The following is a 27984-nucleotide window of genomic DNA, read 5'->3' on the forward strand; positions in this document are numbered from 1 at the left end:
TTAGTAATCATACAGATTTTACTAGGCTGTCATTTAAAGACATGACGAGTTAACAGTAGTCTCCTGTGATTTTAACAATTATTCTTTTAAAAATATTTAAATATTTATTTATTTATTTATTTATTGAGACAGTGTTTTGCTCTTTTTGCCCAGGCTGGAGTGCAATGGCGTGATCTCAGCTCACTGCAACCTCTGCCTCTCGGATTTAAGTGATTCTCCTGCCTCAGCCTCCTGAGTTGCTGGGATTACAGGTGCGTACCACCACACTTGGCTAATTTTTTTATTTTTAGTAGAGACAGGGTTTCACCATGTTGGCCAAGCTGGCCTTGGACTTCTGACCTCAGGTGATCTACCCACTTTGGCCTCCCAAAGTTCTGGGATTATATGCGTGAGCCGCCGTGCCCAGCCCAACAATTATTCTTATAGCTAAAGGTACGCGTTGTTTGTAGAGAAACCAAGTTTTCTGTTACTTCACTTGAATATAAGGGAATTAAATATCTTTTTGTTGTCGGAAAAGCTTCAGGACTCCTTGTCTGACTTCTACTGTCTGGTTTGCATAACCAGTGACTACTTTACAAACTCATTTCTTCGAACAACTTAAGAGGAGCATTTCGCTCTGAAGCACATATAAGATGATATTCGTACTGCAGATGAGACTCGGGAAGGTAGGGGTTTTGCCTCACGTCACACAACAGCTTAATGGAAAAACCGCAAAAGGAGCCCAAAGTGCTTTGATCACAACTCATTCTTGTCCATTTGGTTGGAGAACTCAACCTTTAGTAAAAATAGGGAAATGCATTCAACTTAAGAGCACATTAGAATGCTTGTTATATGCTCCTGTAGTGACTTTCACTTCCCCTCATGACCCTCATCATGTTCCCATTTCTAGTTAGATGTCCTCCTCTAATTAGATGGTAAGCCTCATGAAGAGAAGCTCACATCTGCCTTGCTCACTGTTGTAGTCCTGTATTTAGTCAGGGCTCTCCAGAGAAACAGAATCAATAGGCAATATATACATATATAGAACAAGATTTATCATGAGGGATCACCTGATGCAGTTATGGAGGCTGAGAAGTCTCATGAGCTGCCACTTGTAAGCTGGAGGCCCACAAAAACCAATGGTGTGGGTCCAGTTCAAACCCGAAGGCCTGAGAACCAGAGGAGCTGATAGTGTAAGTCCCAGTCTGAGTCCAAAGGCCTGAGAACCAGGAGTGCCAATGTCTGAAGGCCAGAGAAGATAAATGTTCCAGCTCAAGCAGACAGCAAATCTGCCCATCCTCTGTCTTTTTGTTTTATTGAGGTCCTCAATGGATTGGATAATTCCCACCTGCATTAGTGAAAGTGATCTTCTTTACTCTTTTTACCAATTCAAATGATAATGACTTCCAGAAATACCCTCACGAACCTGGAAATAATGTTTTACCAGCTATCTGGGCATTCCTTAGCCCAGTCAAGGTGACACATAAAATTAACAATCACAATTCCTGACACATAGCAGATGTTAAACCAATATTTGTTGGCTTAATGATTCTAATAAATCCACAGATTTAGTCAGGCTCAGGTTGACTGGACTTGGAAGTTAATGCTATTGTTTAAAACTCTGTTTCAAAATGCTGTGGCTAAAACATACAACAGCTTATTATATAGCAATTTCAGACCTGAAAATATACCGAAGAGAAATTAGTACATAGGTCCACCTAAAGAGATATTTGTACATAGGTCCACCTAAAGAGAAATTAGTACACAGGTCCACCTAAACATATACACAAGAATGTCCATAGCAACTTTATTCATAATGGCCCCAAACTAGAAACAATCCAAATGTCCACTAACAGAGAACGGATAAATAATTTGTTTAATATTCATGCAATAATATGCAGTCATAATGAAGAAACTATTTGTATGTGAAAGACATGGATAAATTTCACAGACAAATGACAATACAAACTGTATTATTCCATATATACAAAGTTCAAGAAAAACAAAACTCACCTGCAGAATCAATAGATGACATATAGATATTTAGAAAAAGATTTATCATGAGGGTTTGGCCCATGCAATTATGGAAACTGAGAGTTTCATGATCTGTTATCTGCAAGCTGCAGGCCCATGAGAACCAGTGGTGTGGGTCTAGTCCAAATCTGAAGTCCTGAGAAACAGACGAGATGACAGTGTAAGTTCCAGTTTGAGTCCAGAGGCCTGAGAACCAGGAGTGAGGCTGGAATAGTGCTCAACTCTGAGTGCTGGCGGAGAGTATTGACTGGACATGGAAATGAGGAAACCTTTTGGGGTGTAGAAAATGTCCTATATCTTGATCTGGAGGTTGGTTACATGAGTGTAAATGAATGTGTAAATTCATGAAGCTCTACCCTTAAAATTAATGTGTTTTATGCACTTTATACATATTATACCTTAAAATATGTTTTTTTAAAAACTCCAGAATTGGTATTCTTTCTAGGGGACATTTTGAATCTGCGATGTGGAAAAAATTTTGCTATGCTCAAATTTTCAAAAGTGTCCTATTTTCTACATAAATAATATGATTAACTAACTTCGATAATTAACATTTATGGTTGAACAAATTATTCCATTTAAAATTTATGTCAATTCCTGGAGATGTCTGAAAGAAAAACCCTAATTTTATCCACAAGTAACTGAGGTTCTGAAAGATGAAGCCACTTCTCCAAGGTCACACAACTTGTAAATGCCAAGGCTTCCTTCAATCCCAGAGCCGCTGACTCTATACCACTACTGCTACCCATGATTCCATGCATGACCAAGCTACTCCATTGTTCTTTCACAGATGTATTATATGGAGCTGATCTGAATTCAAAATATTAACTTTCTTGCAGGTTCTTCATTTGTGAACAAATGACATTTTATGCTGAAGATAGGCTTGCACCTGAGAGTCAACAACTGGGCCTTGTTAGATCTGGGCTGTGCAATGTTGTTCAGCTGTCCCATGATCCAGCAGATTAGAGCATTAGGGACACCCTGACACACTGAAGACTTGACATCACTTCAGATGAAAATGCTAAGATTGGTAGGCTTCTCCCTACCACAGGGAAATTAGAAATTATGAAATACATTGCAAAGACACAAGCCACATAACATAAAAAGAGGACCTGAACTTATGTTTAATCCTACCCTTACCTCTGGGAACTTGGGCACATTTCTAGGTTTTGAATTTCTCTTCTATCAAAGGAAGACCAATGGCCAATTCAGCCATGGCCAGTTCATCACTAATATCCCTTGAAACTCTGTGAATATATTCTATGAATACAAGCCTTAGAGGCAGCCTCTTGCTGCAAAAATACAGCTAGTAGTCTTTGATTCTTCTGTGTGTGAGATGAACACAGTCATGCCAAAATCATAGTGTTTTATGATAATCAAACAAGTTAATGTTTATGAAATAGCTTTGGAAATTGAAAAAGGCTACCAAATATTGCATTACATATGCAATTTGCGATAATTGGAGTAATTCATACTCATTTAAGATCAGCCATGTTGGATTAGGTTAGATCACTCACATTCTTCTCTTCATGTACTTATCTAATAACATTTGATCATCACTTCAGAGGTTACAGATGATGTGCTGCTGTCTATTGGATGATGCAGTTTATGGCTTTAAAATCCTAAGGGCCACCCTAAAGAACCCAGGGTTACAATATGCTCAATATTTCTACTGATGATAGTGAAAAGTCAATTTCTAGAGGATTCTCTACTTAAGAAGACAAAAATCCTTGACAAATACCTGCTTGGTTCCAAGATATGGTGGCATAAGTTGAGCAAAATAACAGATCAGCGGAAAAGCATGGACAAGATAGGTAATAAATTCCTACTCTATTGGCTATAGTACTGAGCATTTACTTTGCTAAAAGGATGCTGGTTCAATGTGTCATGGAAGGAGTGCCCTGCAGAATAAATTTTGGTCTTGAAATCTGGGGAGGCTGAAGTTTCTGAGATCAAGTTGGGCCTTTTTGATCCCTGGTAATCAGAGTTGTGACAGATACAGGTGCCATTTCGTAACATTTAGTGATGACAAAGTATCTAGCCTATATTTTATGTCCAAACAACTGCTGGTGATGTCTAATTAAAGGACCCACTGGATCTAAGTCAAAGAATTCTAAAAAGACTTACATTCCCATTTCTCGGAAATAGATGATTAAAAAGACCCCCTACCCCTAGCCCTTAGTTTCTATCCATGATTAGAAACTGTGGTATCAGCACTCTTCCCAGTATTCAGGGGCCCCATCAATAACACATGCCGAAATGCTCTAGAGGGGCCACAGTAAGGAAAACAGAAGGCATCAGGAAATTCTCCATCATTTTTCAGTGACAGCATTTGTCAGAGGAGGAAATTAGATTATAGAAAAATGCTGAATTAGATATCTTTATCAGTGACTGTTAAAACCCCAGGGAACATGATAAAACTACTCTGAAGACAGTGGGGGTTGGTAAGTATGCTGCAAGAAACACAGCTATGGTACACTGTTGGAGACATAGGGTGAATGTGAGAGTGAGAGCACACTTGTCAGGACTCAGAAGTGCAAACAGCCCTACTGAATTATCAAAGAATGCACAAGGATGGTTGATGGCAACCACACACATTGTTTGCTGTGTGTTATCAGAGGTTGCTGGAGATTGCTGGGGACTTGCTATGTCGTATTAAAATCACAGCAATATGCCAAAGACATGGATGCCTTTCTGTCTAGCATTATCTATCCAATGCAAACCTATTTGCTTATGCCATCCAGTGGCTCTCCAGTGCCAACAGGGCAAAGACTAAGCTCCTTGGCAAGATATCAAAGGCTCTCCAAACGCTAGGTCTTGCTTGCCTATCTCACTTCATCTTCCTTTACCCTTGGCCGTCTGCTTTAAGCTTCAGTGAAACCCAACTTCTTGTGATTTTTCTACTTGTAGCAAACTACTCACATACCCATGCCCGTGGTCTTACAAAGACTACTGGTTAAAATGACCCATCTGTTTTTCTATATCTGCTCCTTCCTATTCCTCCTTTTAGCATCAGCCCTGGCATTTATGTCCTCTGAGAAGCCTTCTCTGAATGTTCCTCTTAGCCCATCCTTGATCCTCCCATGGTGTCTTATAATGCATACTACTGCAGATGCAGGTATTATATGACCTTCTTTACATTGTCCTGTGGTTGAATTTTAGGTAAGTGGTGCAAATGTTAATACACTGGTTACTGCTACTATTGCTACACGTGATAAACTATTCTTTGTCTCAAACTCACAAGTTTTGTGTCTTCTGCCAGCATTCAAGAAAGTGTGGCAAGCTAATTTGTTAGCTTGCAAGTAGGGTAAAATCCCAGGCTTTTAATAGTTCATTGTATACATTATATTATTGTTTTACTTCAGCACCAAAGTAGTGGTTAGCATATGCTTAGTGTTTAATAAATGTTAGATGAATGAATGAATTGACTTAATGCTATAGAATAAAAGCAAAGAAAAGCAGCCCAAAGTGATCAGTCCACTTAGACCATGTCTTTTCAATGGCACCTGGGCTTCTGCTTAGCCATCTCCAGTGTGTCTTCAGTGGTTGTCTATTGTGGCTTCCAGAGTTTATTTCCTAACTACATTTTTATTGATGCCAGCAAAGAGAGCTCAGATACTTCTGTGACACTGTTTAGAGCATGAACCCAAATTGCACCATCATCAATGCCGTTTCTTACATGCTTACCAGGGCAAGATGCAGTAAGAAGTGTCATACAATTGAAGTTATATAGTTTATATAATTCCTATGAATTATTGGGCTTAAAATAGATAACATTAAAAGCATAGTGTACTAAATGGGCTGTGCAAAACACAGAAGTATACAGTGCAGAAATTAAAGAAAGGCTTAACTAAATATTTGCAGCCTCTTGTGAACAAGGTTTAGTGTGTATAATTTGTGTCTGAAGTGCTGGTATGGCTTTCTGAAATTGCATATTATTTTTTAACCCCCATTTCATATTGGAAAACTTAGTCATGAAGTTAAAAGGTGAAATAAAATATGTAAGGTCAACTGCTTATAGCTAAAAATTTAGAGAAAGGGTCTCTAGACTCTAGAGAAGCTGTCTTATAATTTTCTTTTACTTTCTGTTTAGAGCCTAGTCCACTTCCTGAACAAAAGGTTTGAGAAGTATTTTTGATATAATTCCAGAGAAGACCTCCAAAAGATTCCTAGACATGGGGAAGTGTCACCTATGTAAAAAAATATTTAATTAGGCCCAGTGCAGTGGCTCACGCCTGTAATCCTAGCACTTTGGAAAGCCAAGGCGGGCAGATCACAAGGTCAGTAGTTGAAGACCAGCCCGGCCAATATGGTGAAACCCCATCTCTACTAAAAAATACAAAAATTAGCTGGGTGTGGCAGCGCGTGCCTGTAGTCCCAGCTACTCAGGAGGCTGAGGCAGGCTGAGGCTTGAACACGGGAGGCGGAGGTTGCAGTGAGCTGAGATCACGCCACTGTATTCCAGCCTGGGCGACAGAGTGAGACCCCATCTTTGAGATCTAGAAGTAATGAGAGATAATTTGAAACTCTGAACAAAGAAACTTTTAGAAAAAAGCATTTTTTATCATACTCCCACCCCCTACCTCAAACATATTTGGTTGAGTGAGTTGATTGTAAGTTGGGAGCCTATCATAACTGTACTTTTAAGTAAAGATGTGTTTTTAAAGAAACAATGATAAAGTTCATTGCATAGCTGGTCATTCTTCAAATGATGCCAGATCCTAAGTGATTTCAGGCTTGTTAAGTATATTCATACTGTTGTGAAACAGATCTCCATAACTTTTTCATCTTGCAAAAACTGAAATTCCATACCCATTAAACAATAACACCCCTCTCTCCCTCCCACCAGCCCCGGTAACCACCATTCTACTTTCAGTTTCTATAAATTTGACTACTTTTGACACTTCACGTAAATGGAATCAAACAGTATTTGTCTCTTTGTGACTGACTTGTTTCATTTAGCATCATATCCTCAAGGTCTTCCCACATTGTAGCATATGCAAGACTTCCCTTTCTTCTAAAGGGTGAATAATATTCCGCTGCAGGAATAAATCACATTTGTTAATCCATTTGTCCATCTGTGGATGTTTACGTTGCTTCCATGTCTTGGCTATTGTGACGAATGTCCTGATGAGCGTGGGTGTTAAAATATCACTTCAAGACTGCTTTTAATTCTTTTGGCTATATGCCCAGAAGTGGGATGGCTGGATTATATGATAGTTCTATTTTTCATTTTTTGAAGAATTTCCATACTATTTTCCACAGCAGTATCACCATTTTATAATCCCACTAATAATGCATGATGTTCCAATTTCTTCTTGTGGAATTCTTAAGTCTGTCTTTTCTCCTTGAGAAACTCCCTGGGGATTGTGACCAGCGATGTCATTGATTTTCAATCTGACTGAAGAATGTAATTTTCCTTCCAATTGCAAAGTGTGTACTCCCTAAGGAAAGGAGGAGAGAAGGGTCATCTGCATATATGTTAAGTAGGGAAAAATGTCAATAGTTAGATGCTGGGTAAATACTGCAGGAAAAGAAAGGTGTTTCAGTACACAGCATTTGTTCAAATCAATGCACCTGACTTGGTGACTGAAAAGTCTTTTCAGTCTGATGGACAAAGCAGATGTGTGAGCATGAATTCAATCATGAAAAGTCTTTATTAAAATACAAAGAGTCAACATATGTCACATGGGGGAGGCATATTACTGAGAATGTAAATTCTTATGACAAAACCTTCTTATGGCCCATGTGATAAATCTCTTTTCTGTTCCTGGTCTTATGAAGGGCATATTACGATGCTTTAGGGCACATTTATTTGTTGGACTTACCACAGTTCATAATTAAGTAGTTTTGTGATTATTTTTTAATATAGGAAATGAACACAGCATAAGGCCAGTGGCATGTTGTTGTTTTTTTTTCTCATTACATTTTCTTCAGTGATGAAGCTGGTGCCTGGGGCATTGTTGGAGGTTAATAGATACTTATGGCATGAAGGAATGGAGTGTGGTAGAAAGAGTCTTATTTTCTGAGGGAGAAGATACGAGTTCTATACTCAGGACCACTACTAAGTAGCTGTGATTTCCAAGGCAAGTGACTTAGTCTCTTGGTCTTGGTTTACCCATCTGTCAAATAAGAATTTCATATTTAAACACTTTTTCCCCCAGACAGTGTTACTTGGGATCTTGGAGATTCTAGGAGGTGCCCTGAACTGCAGAATGCAAAAATCCAAGAGCTGGGGACACTTGGTCCTCCACCCCTACTTTCCAAACAAAGAGATCTACTTATTTCTGTTTTATGTGTTAGAATACTATCAAAATGTTTATTTACAAAATGATTTCAATGCTTAAAAAATATTCAAAGCCCATAATTTAAATTGGAAAATCTCTAAGTCTCGTTTTATCAGCTAACTACCTGGGCTTTCCTTACCCCCAGAATCTTCACTTTGTCCAGGGTTTTGATAAAGTGTCATCTCCTCAGAGAGACCCGACTTGACCAACAAATCTCTTGGTATAATTTGTATTTATTACCTGGTATTATTCTCTATTTTGTGTGGCGGGTGTTAGTGTATAAATCTTATCTCCTCAACAGCACTGCAGATTCTTTGGGAATGAGGGCCACATAATGTATATCACTTTCTCCATCCTAATCAGTACTTAACATAAGGCCAGAAATGTAATGGATATTAGTATTCAAACTATTCATTCACAAATCTTTAGAGAACCACTCGTAATTGTTATCATACATTAGACACTTGACATTTATAAGTCTCTCAAGATACCATTTAATTTCTTCATCTTTAAAGTGGGGGAAAGAGTACTTTATTCAAATGTTCGTTTTGAAGATTAATGAAGAACATGCATTAGATGAGAATAGCAAATCTCTGGTGAGCTGTAGATTCTGGGCTGGGGGTAAGGTTCACTCACTGTTTGAGTGATTAGTACTATGTCTCTCCCCTACTCAAAACCCTTTAGTAGCTCCCTCTTGCCTCAAAGGTTGAACTAGATATATGTTATGGTGCCTGACCAGCTTTCCTATCCCTCTTCCCTGCTACCATTTCTAAAATCTTTTCCCACTCCATGTGATTCTGATGTGTCCACATCCAAAGCCCCCACTCCTTCCCCAGTTGTTCTGTCTTTTTTTTTTTTGCAAAAACTATTATGGATGATGACTCTCTTCTTTTTGGTTCACAAGTCATAGGTATGCAGGCCTACATTGCTGCTCTCCTTCTTTCCCATGAAAAAGCCTGTATTGCACTAGGAGCAAATAAAGTTAATATGCAAAGTAATGTGGAGACAGAGCTTGCTGATACAGAGAGAAAGAACTGATGCTATTATTTAAGTCCCTAGATCCACTCAAGATAGTAGGGTTGTTGCCAGGGTTAAATGAGTTAATAATGGGAGTGCTGCAGTCGCTGCCGCCGATTCCGGATCTCATTGCCATGCGCCCTGACGACCACCTGATGTGCATTCCCGATTCCTTTTGGTTCCAAGTCCAATATGGCAACTCTCAAGGATCAGCTGATTCATAATCTTCTAAAGGAAGAACAGAGCCCCCAGAATAAGATTACAGTTGTTGGGGTTGGTGCTGTTGGCATGACCTGTGCCATCAGTATCTTAATGAAGGACTTGGCAGATGAACTTGATCTTGTTGATGTCATCGAAGACAAATTGAAGGGAGAGATGATGGATATCCAACATGGCAGCCTTTTCCTTAGAACACCAAAGATTGTCTCTGGCAAAGACTATAATGTAACTGTAAACTCCAAGCTGGTCATTATCACGGCTGGGACGTGTCAGCAAGAGGGAGAAAGCCGTCTTAATTTGGTCCAGCATAACGTGAACATCTTTAAATTCATCATTCTTAATGTAAAATACAGCCCGAACTGCAAGTTGCTTATTGTTTCAAATCCAGTGGATATCTTGACCTACGTGGCTTGGAAGATAAGTGGTTTTCCCAAAAAACGTGTTATTGGAAGTGGTTGCAATCTGGATTCAGCCCGATTCCGTTACCTGATGGGGGAAAGGCTGGGAGTTCACCCATTAAGCTGTCATAGGTGGATCCTTGGGGAACATGGAGATTCCAGTGTGCCTGTATGGAGTGGAATGAATGTTGCTGGTGTCTCCCTGAAGACTCCGCACCCAGATTTAGAGACTGATAAAGATAAGGAACAGTGGAAAGAGGTTCACAAACAGGTGGTTGAGAGGGCTTATGAGGAGATCAAACTCAAAGGCTACACATCCTGGGCCATTGGACTCTCTGTAGCAGATTTGGCAGAGAGTATAATGAAGGATCTTAGGCAGGTGTACCCAGTTTTCACCATGATTAAGGGTCTCTATGGAATAAAGGATGATGTCTTCCTTAGAGTTCCTTGCATTTTGGGACAGAATGGAATCTCAGACCTTGTGAAGGTGACTCTGACTCCTGAGGAAGAGGCCTGTTTGAAGAAGAGTGCAGATACACTTTGGGGGATCCAAAAAGAGCTGCAATTTTAATCTTCTGATGTCATATCATTTCACTGTCTAGGCTACAACAGGATTCTAGTTGGAGATTGTGCATGTTGTCCTTTTTATCTGATCTGTGATTAAAGTAGTAATATTTTAAGATGGACTGGGAAAAACATCAACTCCTGAAGTTAGAAATAGGAATGATTTGTAAAATCCACAGCTATATCCTGATGCTGGATGGTATTAATCTTGTGTAGTCCTAAACTGGTTAGTGTGAAATAGTTCTGCCACCTCTGACGCACCTCTGCCAATGCTGTACATGCTGCATTTGCCCCTTGAGCCAGGTGGATGTTTACCGTGTGTTATATAACTTCCTGGCTCCTTCATTGAATGTGCCTAGTACAACATTTTTTCCCAATCAGTCACATCCTGGGATCCAGTGTATAAATCTAATATCGTATGTCTTATGCATAATTGTTCCAAAGGATCTTATTTTGTGAACTATATATATCAGCAGTGTACATTACCATATAACATAAAAAGTCTACATGTCAACAATGCAACTAACTATCCAAGTGTTATACCAACTAAAACCCCCAATAAACCTTGAACAGTGAAAAAAAATAAATGAGTTAATAATGCATGTAAATAAAAATGTACATAAGAGTGTGTATGTTCAATAATTATTTGCTGTCCTCAATCATATCTCAATGTATAATATTTCTATGTATTCTTATCTTACTTCTCCAACTAGACTGTAAAGTTTTTGAGAGCAGGCACTGGGTCCTACTCAGCACTTGGCCTACACTAAGGTTCAGTAACCCTCGCTGAAGGGATCAGCATATTTCTGTGAGGCACAACCAGTGTGTGGCTTCAGCTTCAGCTTTCCAAACAAGTCTGTGATTTTGTTAGTAGAATTGTGAAATTTACTCCTAATATGTGGAAAGCATCTTTGCCTGTGGTTTTATTTTGTTAATTTCATTGTGTTCTAACTTAGGCTAAGCTGCCACGATGTTTTTGTGCAAAAACTGATTTTATTTTTATTTTTCATCATACAAAATGTCTTTTGAGAAAGCTGGAGTTAGGACATTTTTCTAGAGTCACATTTTAAAAATTTAAGGTCAGTAAGCAAAGACTCCCAACTCCTTGAGTTATGCTTGGAAAAATAAAATTGTTCCTGGTGCTAAGCTTTGAAATTATTAAATCACTCTCAAGCCCCACGCAGATTGTTAAAATGGAAAACATCTGAAAATTAAATTCTTTATGTTGCCTTTGGTGCATCTTCTCCTTTTCTGTAAAAGGTGGAGATAAAAAGGATTCCTGATGATTTTTTCATGTTTTTAATGCATGTGCAAAATTCTTATGTCTAGTTAATGTCTTAATGTCTAGTCATTTGAAGCTGTGTTCAAGTTAATTATTAATGAAAAAAATGCATTGCCTGTTTGATTTTCAGTTGTGAAGGCAGAGTGGAATGGAAGCTGTCAGTTTATTCTGATTTCCTGTCTGAATTTAGTGGACAAATGTGGAAACGATAATATAATTGGTAGAATTTTTACCCTGAAGTTTCCATATCTACACACAATAGCCTTGAATATGGAGGATGGGAAATGTTTGCACAAATAGATTCACTGAAGCACATGATTTGAGTATAAGCCCTTGTAAAGTTAGGGGACCCGAATCCCCCATCCTTTCAGATCCAACTGGACCATTAGCTCCAGAAATGAAACAAAGTGCTGGGAGAAGGCTTCCTTTGTTGTTAATAGCTACATGCTTGCATGGTGTGTGCATGTGTGTGTTTGGAAGCCTGTCCCTTCAGTGTCTCTTCAGTCAGGAGCATCTTCTTCCAAAGCCTTCATGCAGACCATTCCTTTAAAACCTGCCTCTTGTCTGAAATAAAACAATAGCCTGCTAGCAGCCTGGGAGCCCTTGAGGTAATTGGTGAATTGAAATTGATATGTATCTTTTTCATCTATGCTTTTGTTTTTACCACAGATGTATAAATAAACAATTGTGTTGGTTTTTTGTTTTTAAAAATTACGCATCATTCTGTCCATCTTTTAAAAAATAGTTTTATTGAGGTATAATTGATATATAAAAATTGCACACATTTAACATATACAATTTGATGAGTTTGAACATATGGACATAATAGATAATCAAGGTAATAGATAAATCGACCACCTCCAAAAATTTCCTTGTGCCTCTTTGTTTTTTGCTTTGTTTCATTTTGTTTTGTTTTAAGAATACTTAACATGAGATCTATCTTAACAAATTTCTAAATACAATATGCCCTTGTTACCTATAGGCACAATGTTGTACAGAAAATCTCTAGAACTTATTAATCTTGCATAACTGAAGCATTGTACCCATTGAACAGCGCCTTGTTCCTCCTGCCTCCAAGTCCCCGGCAGCTACCCTTCTACTCTCAGTTTCTATGAGTTTAACTATTTTATATACCACATATAAGTGGAATCATGCAGTATTTGCCCTTCCATGGCTAGCTTATTTCACTTAGCATAATTTCCTCCAGATTCATCCATCTTGTCTCATATGGCAGGATTTTCTCCTTTTCAAAGGCCGAATAATATCCCATTGTGTATATACACCACATTTTCTTTACCCATTTATCTGTTGATAGACTCTTAGTTGTTTCCATATCTTGACTACTCTGAATAGTGCTGCAGTGAACATTGGAGTGCAGATATCTCTTCAAGATCCTAATTTCCATTCTTTTGGATATACATTCAAAAGTGGGATGGCTGAATCATATGATAGTTCTATTTTTCATTTTTAGAGGAACCACCAAACTTTTTTTTATAGTGGCTGCATCGTTTTACCTTCTCAGCAAAAGGGTACAAGGGTTCCAATTTCTCCACATCTTCATCAACATTTATCTTTTGCTTTTATTTTTTATAATTGTGATGGTTAATACTTAGTGTCAACTTGATTGGATTGAAGGATGCAAAGTATTGATCCTGAGTCTGTGAGGGTGTTGCCAAAGGAGATTAACATTTGACTCCATGGGCTGGGAAAGGCAGACCCATCCTTAATCTGGGTGGGCACTGTCTGATTAAGTGCCAGAATGACCAGAATAAAAGCAGGTAGAAGAATGTGGAGAGATGAGACTGGCTTAGCCCCCCAGCCTACATCTTTGTCCCATGCTGGATGCTTTCTGCCCTCGTACATCAGACTCCAGGTTCTTCAGCTTTGGAACTCTGACTGGCTTCCTTGTCCCTCAGCTTGCAGAGGACCTATTGTGGGACCTTGTGATCACGTGAGTAATACTCCTTAATAACCCTTCCCCTTTTTATATACATCTATCCTATTCTGTCCCTCTAGAGAACCCTGACTAATAAAGTAATATCCATCTTAATAGTGTGAAATAATATCTCATTGTGATTTTGATTTGCATTTCTCTGAAGATTAGTCACATCAAGCATTTTTTATATACCTTCCATTTTTATATCTTTGAAGAAATGTCTGTTGAATTTTTTTGCCCATTTAAAAATGTCTATTGAATTTTTTTGCCCATTTTTTAATTGAGTTGTAGGAGTTTCTTGTATATTTTGGATATTAATCCCTTATCAGAAATATGATTTGCAAATATTTTTCCCCATTCTATGGGTTACCTTTTAATCTGTTGAGTGTTTTGTTTACTGTGCAGAAGATTTTTAGTCCGATGTAGTTTTACTTGTCTAATTTTGCTTTTGTTACTTCTTGGTTTTTTTTTTTTTTGGAATTTTCCTCCTCAGTGATTCTCGTTCTAATGTTACTTATATTTTTGGTATTATGTCCAACAAATCCTTGCTAAGCCTAATCATAAAGCTTTTCCTCTATGTTTTCTTCTACAAGTTTTATAGTTTCATGTCTAACACTCAAGTTTTTAATCTATTTTGAAGTGATTTTTGTATATTGTGTAAGCTAAGGGCCCAATTTCATTCTTCTGCATGTGAATATTCAGTTTTGCCAACACCATCGGTTGAAGAACTGTCTCTTCCCCATTGCGAGTTTGTGTAACCCTTGTCAAAGATCAGTTGACTGTACATGCCTGGGTTTATTTCTGGGCTCTTTATTCTGTTCCATTGGTCTCTATCTCTGTTTTTATGTCAGTATCACACTGTTTTGATTAATATAGCTTTGTATTATATTTTGAAATCAGGAGTTGTGGTGTCTCCAGTTTTCTTCTTTTTTTTTAAGATTGTTTTGGCCATTTCAAATCTTTTGTGGTTTCATATGAATTTTATGATTTTTTTCTAGGTATAAAAGGAATTTACTTAAACACAATAAATGCCATATAAGGGGACTTTTAAAAATTGTGGAAAAATTAAATTAAAAAATAAAAATAAAAAATATATACTTTATTTCTCAACATAAACTCCATGAAGTTCAAGATACTTTTGTAAATGATAACACCAACCAGTTAGTCTGTCCCTAAAGAACTGGGCCGGGCGCGGTGGCTCACGCTTGTAATCCCAGCACTTTGGGAGGCCGAGGCGGGCGGATCACGAGGTCAGGAGATCGAGACCACGGTGAAACCCCGTCTCTACTAAAAATACAAAAAATTAGCCGGGCGTGGTGGCGGGCGCCTGTAGTCCCAGCTACTCGGAGAGGCTGAGGCAGGAGAATGGTGTGAACCCGGGAGGCAGAGCTTGCAGTGAGCCGAGATTGCACCACTGCACTCCAGCCTGGGCGACAGAGCAAGACTCCATCTAAAAAAAAAAAAAAAAAAAAAAAAAAAGAACTGGAAATACTGGGAGTTTAGCCATGTCAATGCAGTCTTTTTAACATTATTAGCTGAAGAAAAATGGGTTCTCTTTAAAGACTTTTTAAGGTTAGGGGAAAAAAAGAAGTCAGAAGGAGCCAAATTTGGAGACTGTAAGATGGATGTGTAATGATTTCCTATCAAAAGTCTTGCAAAATGGCCATTGTTTAATTAAAAGAATGAGCAGCAGCATTGTCCTGGTGGAGGTGGACTCTGGCAAAGCTTTCCTGGGTGCTTTTCTGCTAAAGCTTTGTCTAACTTTCTTAAAACACTCTCATAGTAAGCAAATCTTACCGTTCTTTGGTCCTCCAGAAAGTCAACAAGCAAAATTCCTTGAACATCCGAAATAAGTTTACCATGATCTTTGCTCTTGCCTGGTCTGCTTTTGCTTTGGCTGGACAACTTTCACCTTTTGGTAGCCATTGCTTTGATTGTTCTTTGTCTTCAGGGGCATACTGGTAAAGCAGTGTTTTATCTTCTGTTGTAATTATTTAAAGAAATCCTTCAGGATCTTGATCTTACTTGTTTAAAATTTCCATTGAAAACTCTGTTCTTGTCTACAGCTGATCACAGCACAATAGGTTTGGCACCACTCAAATGGTAAGTTTGCTCAACTTTAATTTTTTGGTCAGAGTTGCGTAAGCTGAACCAACTGAGGTGTCTGTGGTGTTGACTGTTGTTAGTGCTATTAATCATTGATTCTCTTCAATTAAGGTATGAACTAAATGAATTTGTTTTCGCATTTTGATGTGGATGGTCTGTCCCTGTGAGCTTCATCTTCAACATTGTCTCATCCCTTCTTAAAATGAGTTATCCATTTGCAAACTGCTGATTTCTGTGGGGGCATTTTCCCCACAAACTTTTCGTAAAGCACCAATGATTTCACCATTCTTCCACCATAAATTTGATCTGTGCTCTTATTTCAATTTTAGCAGAATTCATGTTGCTCTGATAGCAGTTCTTTTCAAACTGATGTCTTATAGTTGTTAGTGCCTCAAGCTAGACATTCAGACATGTTATAACAAGTTAGTACAAGTTTATTTTGGTGCAAAGAATTTTTGAAATCCATGTAAAGTTTTTTATAAAAAAACTTTTTTTAAAGTCCTCTTTACTTAGTGATAAATATAATCAAGATGAAAGTCTCGTACACTGTATACTAAAAACTACAAATCATTGATAAAAATATTAAAGAAGGAACAAATAATTGGAAAGACAACCCATGTTCATGGATTGGAAGACTTAATATAGTTAAAATGTCCATAATACCCAAAGTGATCTACAGATCCAGTGTAATCCTTATTAAAGCATGTCCCTATACTTTTGCAATTTCCTTTTTTCTTTTCTTTTCCTTTTTTTTTTTTTTTTTTTTTTTTTTTTTGAGGCAGAGTCTTGCTGTGTCACCCAGGCTGGAGTGCAGTGCTGTGATCTTGGCTCACTGCAACCACCACATCTAGGTTCAAGTGATTCTCCTGCTTCAGCTTCCCAAGTAGCTGGGATTACAGGCGCCCACCACCATGCCCAGCTAATGTTTTTGGTATTTTTAATAGAGATGGGGTTTCACCATGTTAGCCAGTCTGGCTTCAAACTCCTGACCTCAAGTGATCCACCCGCCTGGGCCTCCCAAAGTACTAGGATTACAGGTGTGAGCCACTGCACCTGGCTACAATTTGCTTTCTTTACTCAACATCTTTTTGGTTTAGATGATGGTTGTTTCAATATTTTTCATTTACAATGGCAAAGAATGTCAGGTATAAGGCTTTTTGTACACATATGAGAATCTAAGTGTAACTCTAGAAGTTAAAATGCCTAATTTAAGGTTTTTGGAATATTTACTTTTACTAGAAATGGTCAAACTACTTTCTAAATGTTTGTAACTATTTAAAACTTCCAGTAGCAACTAAGAGTTCCCTCCCCCATCTTTTACCAGATTTAATTTATTTAATTTACCAGGTTTAATTTATTGTAAGATTTTAAACTTCTTATTTATCTAAGAGAGTCTCATTTTTCGTCTCCATTTGCATTGGCCTGATTATTTGTGTAATTGGATGCTTTCATGTATTTATTAGCCATTTGTGTGTCTTCTCCTTTAATAAAAGGAGAATATTAAGATTTTTTTCTTAATGATTTGTATAGGCTTCAGAAGATTCTTTAAATTTTGAACATAAAGATTTTGTAATTTATTTTCATTGTGAGTACCTTCTTCTAATTTCTGTTTTGTTTTTTTTTAAACTTTAAGTTTTTGCTCCATGGGAAATTTTAATTATTATATAAAATATATCAAGTTTTTCTTTTATAGCCTTTACTTATTGTATCATACTTAAGAAATTTTCCCTTGATATTAAGAAGATATTCCTTGACTTTTTTGGTTCCAAAAGTTAAAGGTTTTGTTATCAAATTAAGATACTCAAATCAGCTGCAATTTGTTTTGATGTATAATATGAGGTAAAGATCTAATGTTTTTTGATATATGATATGAAGTAAAGATCTAATACTATGTTTTCCATATGGATAACCAATTGTCCTGTCAACATGTTATTGATTGTCTATTATTTCTTCACTGGCTTCTATTCTGACCTTGGTCATACACCAGGTTGCTATATGTGAGTGACCTGCTTCTAAGCTTTTCTAGACTCTTTCTTTGCCTTCTATCACTGTGAAAATTCCACAATTTCTTAATTGTTAAAACTTTATAATATAAAATATCAATATTTAGTGGGGAAATTCATCATTAAATGTATCTTCTTCCAATTCGTCTTGGCCATTCCTGGTTTTTATTCTTTTAGATAAATTTTAGTATCAGCTTGTCATTTTATATATATATATATATATACACACACACAAAAAAAAATATATACAAATATATAAATACATATAATTTATATATTTCATAGTATATATAATATACATATATAACATATATGTACATAATGTGTATATGTGTACACATATTTATATAAAATGCCTTGTTGGCATTCCAATTGACACTGCATTGAAATTTTAATTTTGGGAGAATTGACATTTTTACATTATTAAGTCTTCTCAACCAGTTTGATATTGTCTTCCCATTTATCTAGATTTTTTTATGCCCTTTATTAATTTTTTATTTTCTTCATGAAATTTTACCCAAATTTAATTAATTTAGATGAATTACCAGGCTCATTAAAGTTTTGTTGCTATTATAAAAACTGTCTTTTAAAAAGTATTTTCAGTAATTAGTTGTTACTTGTATATACGAACGCCATTTATTTTTGTATGTTGATCTTATGCCCAACAAACTGGCTGAACTCTTTGAATAGTTCAAACAGTAAATTCTTTTGCGTATTTGTACAGAGATGTTATCTTTTGCAAATAATGAAAGGTTTATTTTTCCTTTTAAATTTTTATGCCTCATTTTTTTATCTTGACTTACTGTGTTGGTTAGGGTCTCCTGTCCAATGTTGAATTGTGGAGATTGGAGTAAGATGTCTTTAACTGGATTTAGAAACTTCCCTTCTAGACCTAGTTGGCTAATAGTTTTCAGTTTTTGGTTTTTTAATGAATGAGTATTAAATTTTACTGAATGTCTCTTTTCTGCACCTATTAAGATAGTCATGTCTTTTTTCCTTCTTGAATATATTAAACTGCTAGATGTTCTGATTTTGAAACATCCTTGCAATCCTGAAAGAAAAATTCATCGCTATTGGTCACATTGTCTTTTAAAAAGCAGAGCTGAATTTGATTTGTGGATTAGTTATTTAGGATTTTGCATTTATGTTAAAAGTCAAATTGGCCTGTAGCGCTCTGATGTCAAGTAGAGCATGCTGCTCTTGTGCGCTGCTCAGGGGTGGTTTCATTTCCTGATATCCCCTAATCACGTCGTCAGCTCCCAAGTCTGAGGTCAGCAAGGCTCTTCCTATAAACCCTCTCATTGGGCTGTGTTATTGCCCTTTTCTGGTACACAGAGGTGTTTGTATTGCTTTTCTTTATTTATTTGTTTTCATGTTTATTATTTCAAGTGTGGTATGTATAACCTTTCTATTCCTGGACTCATCCTCTTCTCTTGCCATAGTATTGCTTCCCATGGCCATCTAGTTTTAGAGACTCAGCGAAAAACTATCTTTACGGTGCAATAGATAACCCTTCTGTCTTGCTGCCATCATCAAAATTTAATAGGCACATTCCTAATTTTTTATATGAATTGTTGGTGAAGGTATTGGCTGTGCTTTTCAGAGAATGCTACATTCTACAGCAATCAACAAAAATCATTCATATTTACAATCCAAAATGATATGCCAATCTCCAACACACATTTGATATTTTTCATTATCACTCCAACTAGGGCTAGAAGTAAAATGATTTCTTTAAAAATGAATTTTGTGCCAGCACTAAGTTCAGCAGCACATGCTTTTAGGGGAAGAATTCTTTGTTGTTTCTTTGACTAGTTCTTTTTAAATGCCCTAGCTTGGCATTTCAATCTGTTCAAACAGCATTTTGATTGAAGTTGATAATTGTATTATTTCCAGGCCCTTATTCATTTGTGGCAGATAGACGGAATGACATTTGTATAAACAGGTACTTCATATTTCAGGACATTTTGACTAATCTAACTCTTAACTGCCTATTTTAGAATATGTTCAGCACTGTTAGGCCAAGCTTCATGTATATAATTAACTTTGGAAAGATTATATCTCCTGCAGACTTTTTGAAATACTTTACAATCTAAGTTTGTTATTTTTTGCTTAGCATGCTTAAGTTATTTTTCCCATAGAAGTGATATAAAGACATTTATCTCTGTTTCTAGACTCATCTATAAACCTTATTTAGCTCAGATGTTAGAATAAGCATGTCGATGCAACCGTTTATACATAGTATACAATTCCTTTGTCAAATGGAATCCAAGTCTCAACTAACAGCTTCTAAAACCATCTTCATTTCTTTGCAGGTAAGATATTCACCACCTGGGCAATTTTGAAAATCAGTTTGAGAATAAAATTGTCTATTATGCTGTGTTTCTTAACTGTCATTATTAAGGCTTTATTTCTTGCCTTTTCAGGATTAATATATGACTCACACACTGTCACTATATTTATTTAATAATAAGTGTGTTTAGTAAATAATATCTGTTCACTTATAAAGACCTTAGTGATTCTTAACTTTCATCTTCTTATTCTCAGAGCAAATAAAATGAATCAAGAAATTGATTCATTGAAGATTTGAAATCTCTGATGACATTGAGTAGTGTATATGCACCATTCATTGCTAAAGTAACCACAGAGCATGTTTTTAAAATATGTAATTTTTTTCTCCCTTCTTACGCATTCTTTTGTTCTTTACATTTTTCTCTTTTCTTTCTTCCTTCCTCATGTAATTTTCTTCTCCTTTTTCATTTTCCTCTCTCTTTTCCTTATGGCTTCCAAAGAAAGGCATATGGTGTTGTGACCTTGTTAGGGGAAACCACAATCTAGGTTGAATTGGATTCACAGTGTTCTATATTTTTGGCAAAGGTTTAGGATAGCCAGACATGTCTTAATATAAACAGTTCCCCCAAAGTGAGTTAATACTTCAAATTCTCTCTTTATGGTTAATTTAAAAGGCCAGATGGTAGGCCATTATCTTTTTTTTTCCTGGTGGGAATAAAATACAAGGAAGCATTTTATTAAACAGTTGTTAAGGATTAAGACTTTCACAGACCACTGAATACTGACAAGTTAACTATGTGAATCTCTGTTGAGAGGACAGTTCTTGGCCTGTGATATATCTGCATTATTGGGATCATGCACTATATGCAAATGGATCAGATTAATGGGATTGTTATGGATTTTCGAAAAGAGCCAGACACACAAAAAGGCTTACAAATGGAAGAACGGAGGTGGTACTTAAAAACAGCACCTTAGGATCTAGTTCCATCCTATCTTTTCCCTTCAATGCCATGACAAAAGTTAAAACGGGCCCTGTCCCTTCTGAATGCTGGGCTTCTCATCTAAATTTAAATAAAAACTTTTCAAGATGGGAATGTGTTGGAAGAAAAGAAGGACAGAAAAAAAGTGTGTTGGAAGAGTCTGTGTGAGTATGTACATGTGTGGGTGTGGGCATGTGTGGCCTGTGCATATGTGTGTGCCCCCGTGTGTGTGGAGCATGCGTGAGAATGCATGCACATGTGTGGGGTGGGTCACTATGTATGCATGCATGTGAATGCATTTGCCTGTGTATGTGTCTGTGTGTGGTGACTGTGTGTATATCGTGTGTGTATGTGTGCCTGTGTGTGTACCTCTGTGAGTGGGTGTGTCTGTATGTGACTGTGTGCATGCCCATTTGTGAATGTGTGTGTGCCTGTGTCTGACTGTGTGTGTGCCTGTGTGCTGCAGGCGGGAGAGGCTGCTCTGGCTCGGTGAGTGGCAGAGCAATTAGTACAAAACTAGTAGTGAGAAAGGAAGCTGGGAAGAGACTGGGAAGAGGCAACCGACCTCATTAACAAAAGCTCAGTTTTGTCCCTGTGGACCCAACCAGCAGAAGGCACGGGGCGAGCCGTGGCTGTCCGCCAGGGAGGTTGGGCTCCTTGTAAACAGTTGAAGGCATCTTTATCATGCCCTTCTCGGGGGAGTCCTGAGGCTTGGCGCTCAGGAAGTTTGCAAAGCTGCAGCAGCTGCCTTGGAGAAGACCAGCAAAGAGAGCGGAGTGTGTATGTGAACTTCAATTCTGTATTTTCTGTGAGGTGGGTTAATGGATTTTTAGTAAAAAGAAATCTCAAACACCGCTGACCTGAAAGACTGGAATTTCAGCTCTCTTCCTTCCCGGGGTTCTTTTTCCTCCCCCTTCCTCTCAAAGCCCTTTAAACCAGATTGCCGGGTCAGTGATTCTTATCCTGCCCGCCAGTTCCAAGGGTTTCTAACTTTTTTGGCTTGGAAAGGAAAACCACTACCTGTAAGTATCTGTTTTATGTGTTTCTTTTCATCGTGACTGTGAATGTTCTGTTAGCAGAATGCCCCAGAGATTGTTCTTGTGATATCATTAATGGCAAGTAACAATGCAAAGCATCTGCAAGAGTAGGCTTGCAAAAGTTTAAATCTCCTGTTAACTCAGAAGGTGGCAACTTGCAGTGTTAACAAACCAAATGCCAAAAATGAGATTCTTTTTATTACGTGACACAAATTTCTAACTCTCTTCTCAGTCCATTCGTGCTGGCACTTGCCAATGAAATAACCATTTTTTAACTGTGTAATTGTTTCCTCTGAAATTAGAATGTTTCTTCTCAGCTAAATGAAATGGCAAAGGGAAAAGAAACGAAAATGAACGAAACAGATAATATCCTCATGGTACAAACATAGAGAAATTTGGATGAGATAATTTCTGGATACCTTTGCTTTAGTTTAGTTATATTTGGAGACACGCTTTCAAAAACATGATTTCTGTTTCATTGTGGGGAAGAGAGATAGTGCTAGGGAGGCAAAGAAATGGCCTTGTTCTGAAGTTTTGGACTGATTTTTAGGCTCTCTCTGCTCAGTACTGAGATTTGGTCCAGAGACTTTGGTGCTGTTGTAAAGAGTTTCTTTTCGTTTTATTTTGAAATTCCGGAAACAATTTTTGGCTTAGGGAAATTGTTTATTGTTTTTAAGGTATTTAATTTTAGTTTCTGATTTTTTTTTGAACTATTGCACACAGTCTTGTTGCTTGGTGTGCATTACAAAGCTTAAAAAGAGCATTTCCGGGAGCCGACTGGTGTTTATAGCCTGGGAATCTTACTGGAGAGATTAACCTCTGTGGTGCTGCTTCACAGAATAGAGCTAGTGATTCAAATGCTCTTCAGGTTTCTGCTCTGGAAAACTGACACCCGCTGTTCCTGACTCTAGGTAAAGCTTGAAGAGCTGTGCCTCAGCCCCCTGCTTACACTTGATAAAGGTGCCTTCAGTGCAGCTCTAGGAAACTTTGCTGTTTCTCTCCATCAGGCATTCTCAAAACTGGCTGTGTGTAAGAACTCCCATTTGCTTGGAAAGGCAGGTTCTCAGTGCCCAGGCCCAAAGGATTTTAGACCTGGAGTGGTGCCAGGAATCTTCCCAGGTGATTCTGAAGCAGGTGGGTCACACTTGGTTAAACATTGCTCTACATTGTCCTTGACATGAAATTCTTGTCATGTACTTGGTTAATATTAAACCTTATATCTAAATAAGAAACCTGAGTTTGAGCTGTTGTTGAACATAACTTAATGTGCGACATGGTTTTGCATGCTTGGCTGACAAACCAGGGCTTTTTAATCAGTTTTCCACCAATCTCATCTTTTTTTTTTTCTTGCTCCCCTTTTCATCTCTGCCTTTTCATTCCCACGAGGGAAAAAAGGAGTTGGGCAAAGGGACCTGACTACCACGTTCCCTGCTTTCACATGTTGGGCTATATGGCCTGATCTGCCCCCGCATGGCTAAGCAATGTTTGTTTTGGAAACTTTAAACCCAGGACTGTTCTTAATTCTTTCCCAGCCTCCTGGGGCTGCTGGGCTGCAGGGGTTGGGCTAGGCTGAGTTGGGGTAAACTGAGCTGGATTTCATGGAATGGTTCAGGAGCCTCATTCCTACAAAATGATTTTTGGATTGGACCATCCCACAGGGATGAGAAGAAACAGAAAGTGATTCCTCTATGGTGTTAAAATTCTCATTTCACAATATATGAAAGTCAGAGCTCAGCTTCCATCCCCATCCTTGCATTTTCTGGCATTTAATGTTTATATTAAAAAGAAAACTGGACATGGCCATCAGAGCCTCTTCCTTTCTTCTCTTTCCTCATTCCAGCCATTTAGGTGCACCTGCCACATGCCAGGCTCAGTGCTAGTTTCTAAGGATTTCAAAATGCCCACTGGCGATGACATGTGCGGGCAGGGTCCTTGTCCTCATGGTGTTTCAAATCTTAGTTGTTGCTAACCAGCCTTGGAAGAGCCATCTAATCCCTCAAAGCTTCACTTCCTCATCAGTAAAATGAGTTGAATTAAATGAGTTTTGGTATCTTCCTAGCTCTGATATTCTGACATTGATGGATATGACTCAGTCTTCTAAACACAGATATGGGATATGAGAGCTTTTCAGCATTTACTTTGAGAGTAGGCCTAAAGATTTGGCTAATTGCTTTTCTTCAAAAATTTTCAGATATATTTTTTTCTCTCACAAAGAACCATGACCGCAGGAATATTGAGTTAGACAAGTGTGATCTTTTCAGGGCATGTAGCCATTCTTTACAGTGGGATCCTGTAACTCCCTGGAAAGGCTGTTTCCCTGGGCCAGGTTACATAGGAGGGCAGCCTCTTATCTTGTCTGAATCTGATGTCGCTACTCCTTTGGAGAGCTGGGTGGTCTGAACAGGGCTTGACAGCTTCCACACATGCACAGCTTGCAACCTGACCCTTTAATTCAAGTGATTCAACAGCTTTTGTGCTACCAGGTGAGAGGCTTAAACAGACATCTTCGAGGGGCTGAGCGAAACAAAAAACAAAACAAAACCCACTCCCTAATGAAATACTGGCTATACTATATTTTGTCTGTAATGCAGCTTCTCTCACTACAGTGACTGGGGCACCATTTCAAAGGGCTCTAAAACTTGGCCATCAAGATAAGAAATTATAGCTGTGATTTATGTGCTTTTCTGACAACATAGCCTCTAGCTGTCTGAAGATACTATGTTTGAGTGGAAAACTATTGACTGGAGGACAGGGATCTTGCTAAGTTAGAATATTCTTAAACAAATGTTCTTTGCCTCTCATGGGTAAGTTTTTACAGAAGCCAAAAATAGTTTTTGGTTTCTCTCTTAAACCTGTCTATTTATGGAGGTGATTATATTTGGGGAAAATGTGTATTAAAAAATGATGCCCAAAATGCTCTTTTTCTGCATCATCCAAAGGCTGATAAGATTGCATGTCACTTTTCACTCTCAAGTTTATCCTTGAAACTTTCTTATCTGGCTCCCTAGCAACAGAGGACAGATAAACGCTCGGGGAATGACTGAGCCTCAAGTCCTTTATTGGATGTTCTGCTTTCCTGGAATTCTTCCCTGCTTTCTATCAAACATTATCAGCTGCTTAGTACTTACAGATGCTCCGTGCACTCTTCTCTTAAAATACGCGAGCCACAACTTTGTCTCATTAGCCCACACCCACTGCCATGGTACCTTCATTCTAAGGCCTACATTTCTTGTTAGCACAAAAATAATTTATTTGGTAAATTACAAACTCAAACCACAGTAAAGTTAGGAAGATTGTAGAAAGGATAGATACCGCAGTTGAAAATTCATCCAAATATTTAAAATTTATTAGGCGTTTCCTATCAAATCTCTTTCATAGTACAGATTTTTTTTTTTGTAAAAGTGATCCTACACCTTAGAAAGACAACAGAGCAACAACACAACAGCAATACTTTAATTCTGTTTTACATAAATGTCCCTCTTTATTATCACATGGTAGGATGGTTCTGTATTACCCAATAAGCATTAGTGATTGTTTTAAAACCAGAAGGCAGTATTGACGCAAGGGCCTGAATGTTAAATCAGAGAGGTGCAGTAGGAAAAAATAATGGCCTTTGAAAAAATTTCACCTGGGTTCTAATCCTAGGCTACAATGTTCTTTGGTTCTGTAATGTTGGCCCAGTTACTCAGCCAGTTTCCTCAGGGGTAAAATGAGGTCATTGATATTTACCTCACTAGATGTTTGTTTATGGAGCATGATGTACAAGTGTTGAATAAATATTTCTTCTTTGGGAGACGGCTAATACAAGTATAATGGCTGAAAAGAAAACAAACATGGGAAGTGACTTAATTTATAGATGAAAAGAAAAGAGAAACAGGAAATAAAGTTACTTTCCAGATCCCAGTGTCTGGGCAGAACAGATCTCACCCCACCACTCCCCTGGCCTTTAACTCTGATCAGCAGCCTGGTTCTCACTTTATTCTTTTTTTTTTTTTTTTCTTTTTTTAAAATTTGAGACAGAGTCTTTCTCTGTTGCCCATGCTGCAGTGCAGTGGCGTGATCTCGGCTCACTGCAACCCCTGCCTCCCTGGTTGAAGCCATTCTCCTGCCTCAGCCTCCCAAGTAGCTAGGACTACAGGCGCGCACCCCCATGCCTGGCTAATATTTTTGTATTTTTAGTAGAGACAGGGTTTTGCCATGTTGGCCAGGCTGCTCTTGAACTCCTTACCTCAGGTGATCTGCCTGCCTCGTCCTCCCAAAGTGCTAGGGTTACAGGCGTGAGCCATCGCCCCCGACCCTCACTTGATTCTTATAGACCGAAAGCCTGAAACAGATCAGTGAGCTCACAGACTATGAAACTGTTTGGTATGGAGAAATCAAGGGCAATGTGAAAATCATTCTGTCTTCATTTTTTACTGATCCTCCTTAGGTGTTTTAGATAAATGCATAAGCAGATGCATAATTTTGTTTTTCTCAAGATTTTGCTCCATTGTAGCAAGGGTCCCCTCAGGGGTAATGTTTATTTAAGAATTTGAAACTCTGGGCTTGCACTGTAGTGAGCCTGCGAACCATCACCAAAGGAAGGACATATTCATTCAAACATGTGGAGGAGCATGTACTCTCTCTCTCTCTTTCACCATTTTAAAAAATAGGTCTGGTATTTGCATTTAGTCAGTCACTCAACTGATATTTATTGAGCTTCTCTGTGAAAGATTCAGTGATCAGCACTAGAAATACTTGGGTGAACAGAACAGTCATGGTTATTATCTTCAAGGAGTTTATAGACCAGAAGAAACAGCAGACTTTTTTTTTTTAATGGCTGCAAATAATGACAAAATGCTTATAGATATGCAACATGTGGCAAAGTGTATTTCAGGATTCTATGTGAACAGATAAAACTGGTTAGGCAGATTGAGGCCTGAAGGATGGGTAGAATTTAGCCAGGTAAATGGGGTTGTTGATGGCATTGGGGAAGGGCGTTCATGGCAGATGGAACAGTATGGACAAAACCTGCAAAGGCTTGGAAGCTGGGGTTGGCAATATGGTAAGTTTAAGGATGGGAGGAAGTCCAGTTTGACTAGCACGTCAATGGCAAGGAGGAGAGTCATGCAAGAAGAGGTTGGAGAGGTGTGCAGGGGACAGTCGGGCACAGTTAAAAGTGATCCCAGAAAGTACCTAATCCGCACTCCCTCTCTGAAACAAAGAACGCTGTTCTGTGTCTATACCTCAGCTCTTGCCATTATTGGACAGCACTGAGGGGAAGTCCTTTCTGAAAGTTGAGACTTTCACACGTTCTCCCTAGTTCTGCACCCTGGAACCATCAAGTCACTCCCCTTCAAACATCTGAAGACAGACTATTTTAAAAAATAAAGTGCTGCCAAAGCAGATCTGCTTTTTTCCATACATATGCACTTATTTTTGGGAAATGTAGAGTTACACAATTTTGCTTATTGGAAGGTAACTTACTGGTCAGTGCATCATTCCAGGCTCTGATTATCGAAGCTGTGGATCTTGATTGTGTCCTCAGTGATAATAGTTAACCCTCTTGGATTTGTGCTTTCTGTGAATTGGATAAAGCTTGTCTTCTATATTTTTGTTTAAAGATTTAGAAAAATGTTTAACCAGAGAGAACCAAAAACGAGCTATAAGGCACAACTCTAAATATTTCTAATGAGAAAATGAGGTCCCTAACGTCTCTTTTTTGTTTCTTTTTGAGGAAACTAGTCACTAGTCTCTATAACCCAGAATCACAGAAATGTCTAAGTTTTTTTTTTTTTTTTTTTTTTTTTTGAGATGGAGTCTTGCTCTGTCACCCAGGCTAGAGGCGTGATCTTGGCTCACTGCAAGCTC

General features: G+C 38.0%; 2 protein-coding genes across 6 annotated transcripts in view; both read left to right on the forward strand.

The window, feature by feature from the left end:
* Positions 1–27984, forward strand: part of FREM1 (FRAS1 related extracellular matrix 1) — a 293398-nt gene that overhangs the window by 103717 nt on the left and 161697 nt on the right. The window contains exon 6 of one of the 2 annotated variants that reach the window (XM_063609109.1): positions 154–251. The gene's annotated coding sequence lies outside the window, so the exon portion shown is untranslated. Of the gene's footprint in view, positions 1–153; positions 252–21604; positions 22120–27984 lie in introns of those variants that run through there. The other variant, XM_055294213.2, reaches the window with a different exon arrangement.
* Positions 9413–11085, forward strand: LOC129490385 (L-lactate dehydrogenase A chain-like). Of its 4 annotated transcripts, none has more exons than XM_055294215.2 (2): positions 9413–9751; positions 9923–11085. In XM_055294215.2, the coding sequence occupies exons 1-2, from the start codon at positions 9510–9512 to the stop codon at positions 10503–10505; spliced, it is 825 nt and encodes a 274-aa protein (XP_055150190.1). In that variant the 5' UTR covers positions 9413–9509; the 3' UTR covers positions 10506–11085. The 4 variants fall into 4 exon arrangements, with proteins under 4 accessions (XP_055150190.1, XP_055150189.1, XP_055150192.1 ...); XM_055294214.2 differs by having other exon boundaries at positions 9413–9740; positions 9903–11085; XM_055294216.2 differs by having other exon boundaries at positions 9417–10193; positions 10463–11085.

The sequence above is a fragment of the Symphalangus syndactylus genome, chromosome 9, assembly GCF_028878055.3.
Source record: "Symphalangus syndactylus isolate Jambi chromosome 9, NHGRI_mSymSyn1-v2.1_pri, whole genome shotgun sequence".
NCBI classification, from domain to species: Eukaryota; Metazoa; Chordata; class Mammalia; order Primates; family Hylobatidae; genus Symphalangus; species Symphalangus syndactylus.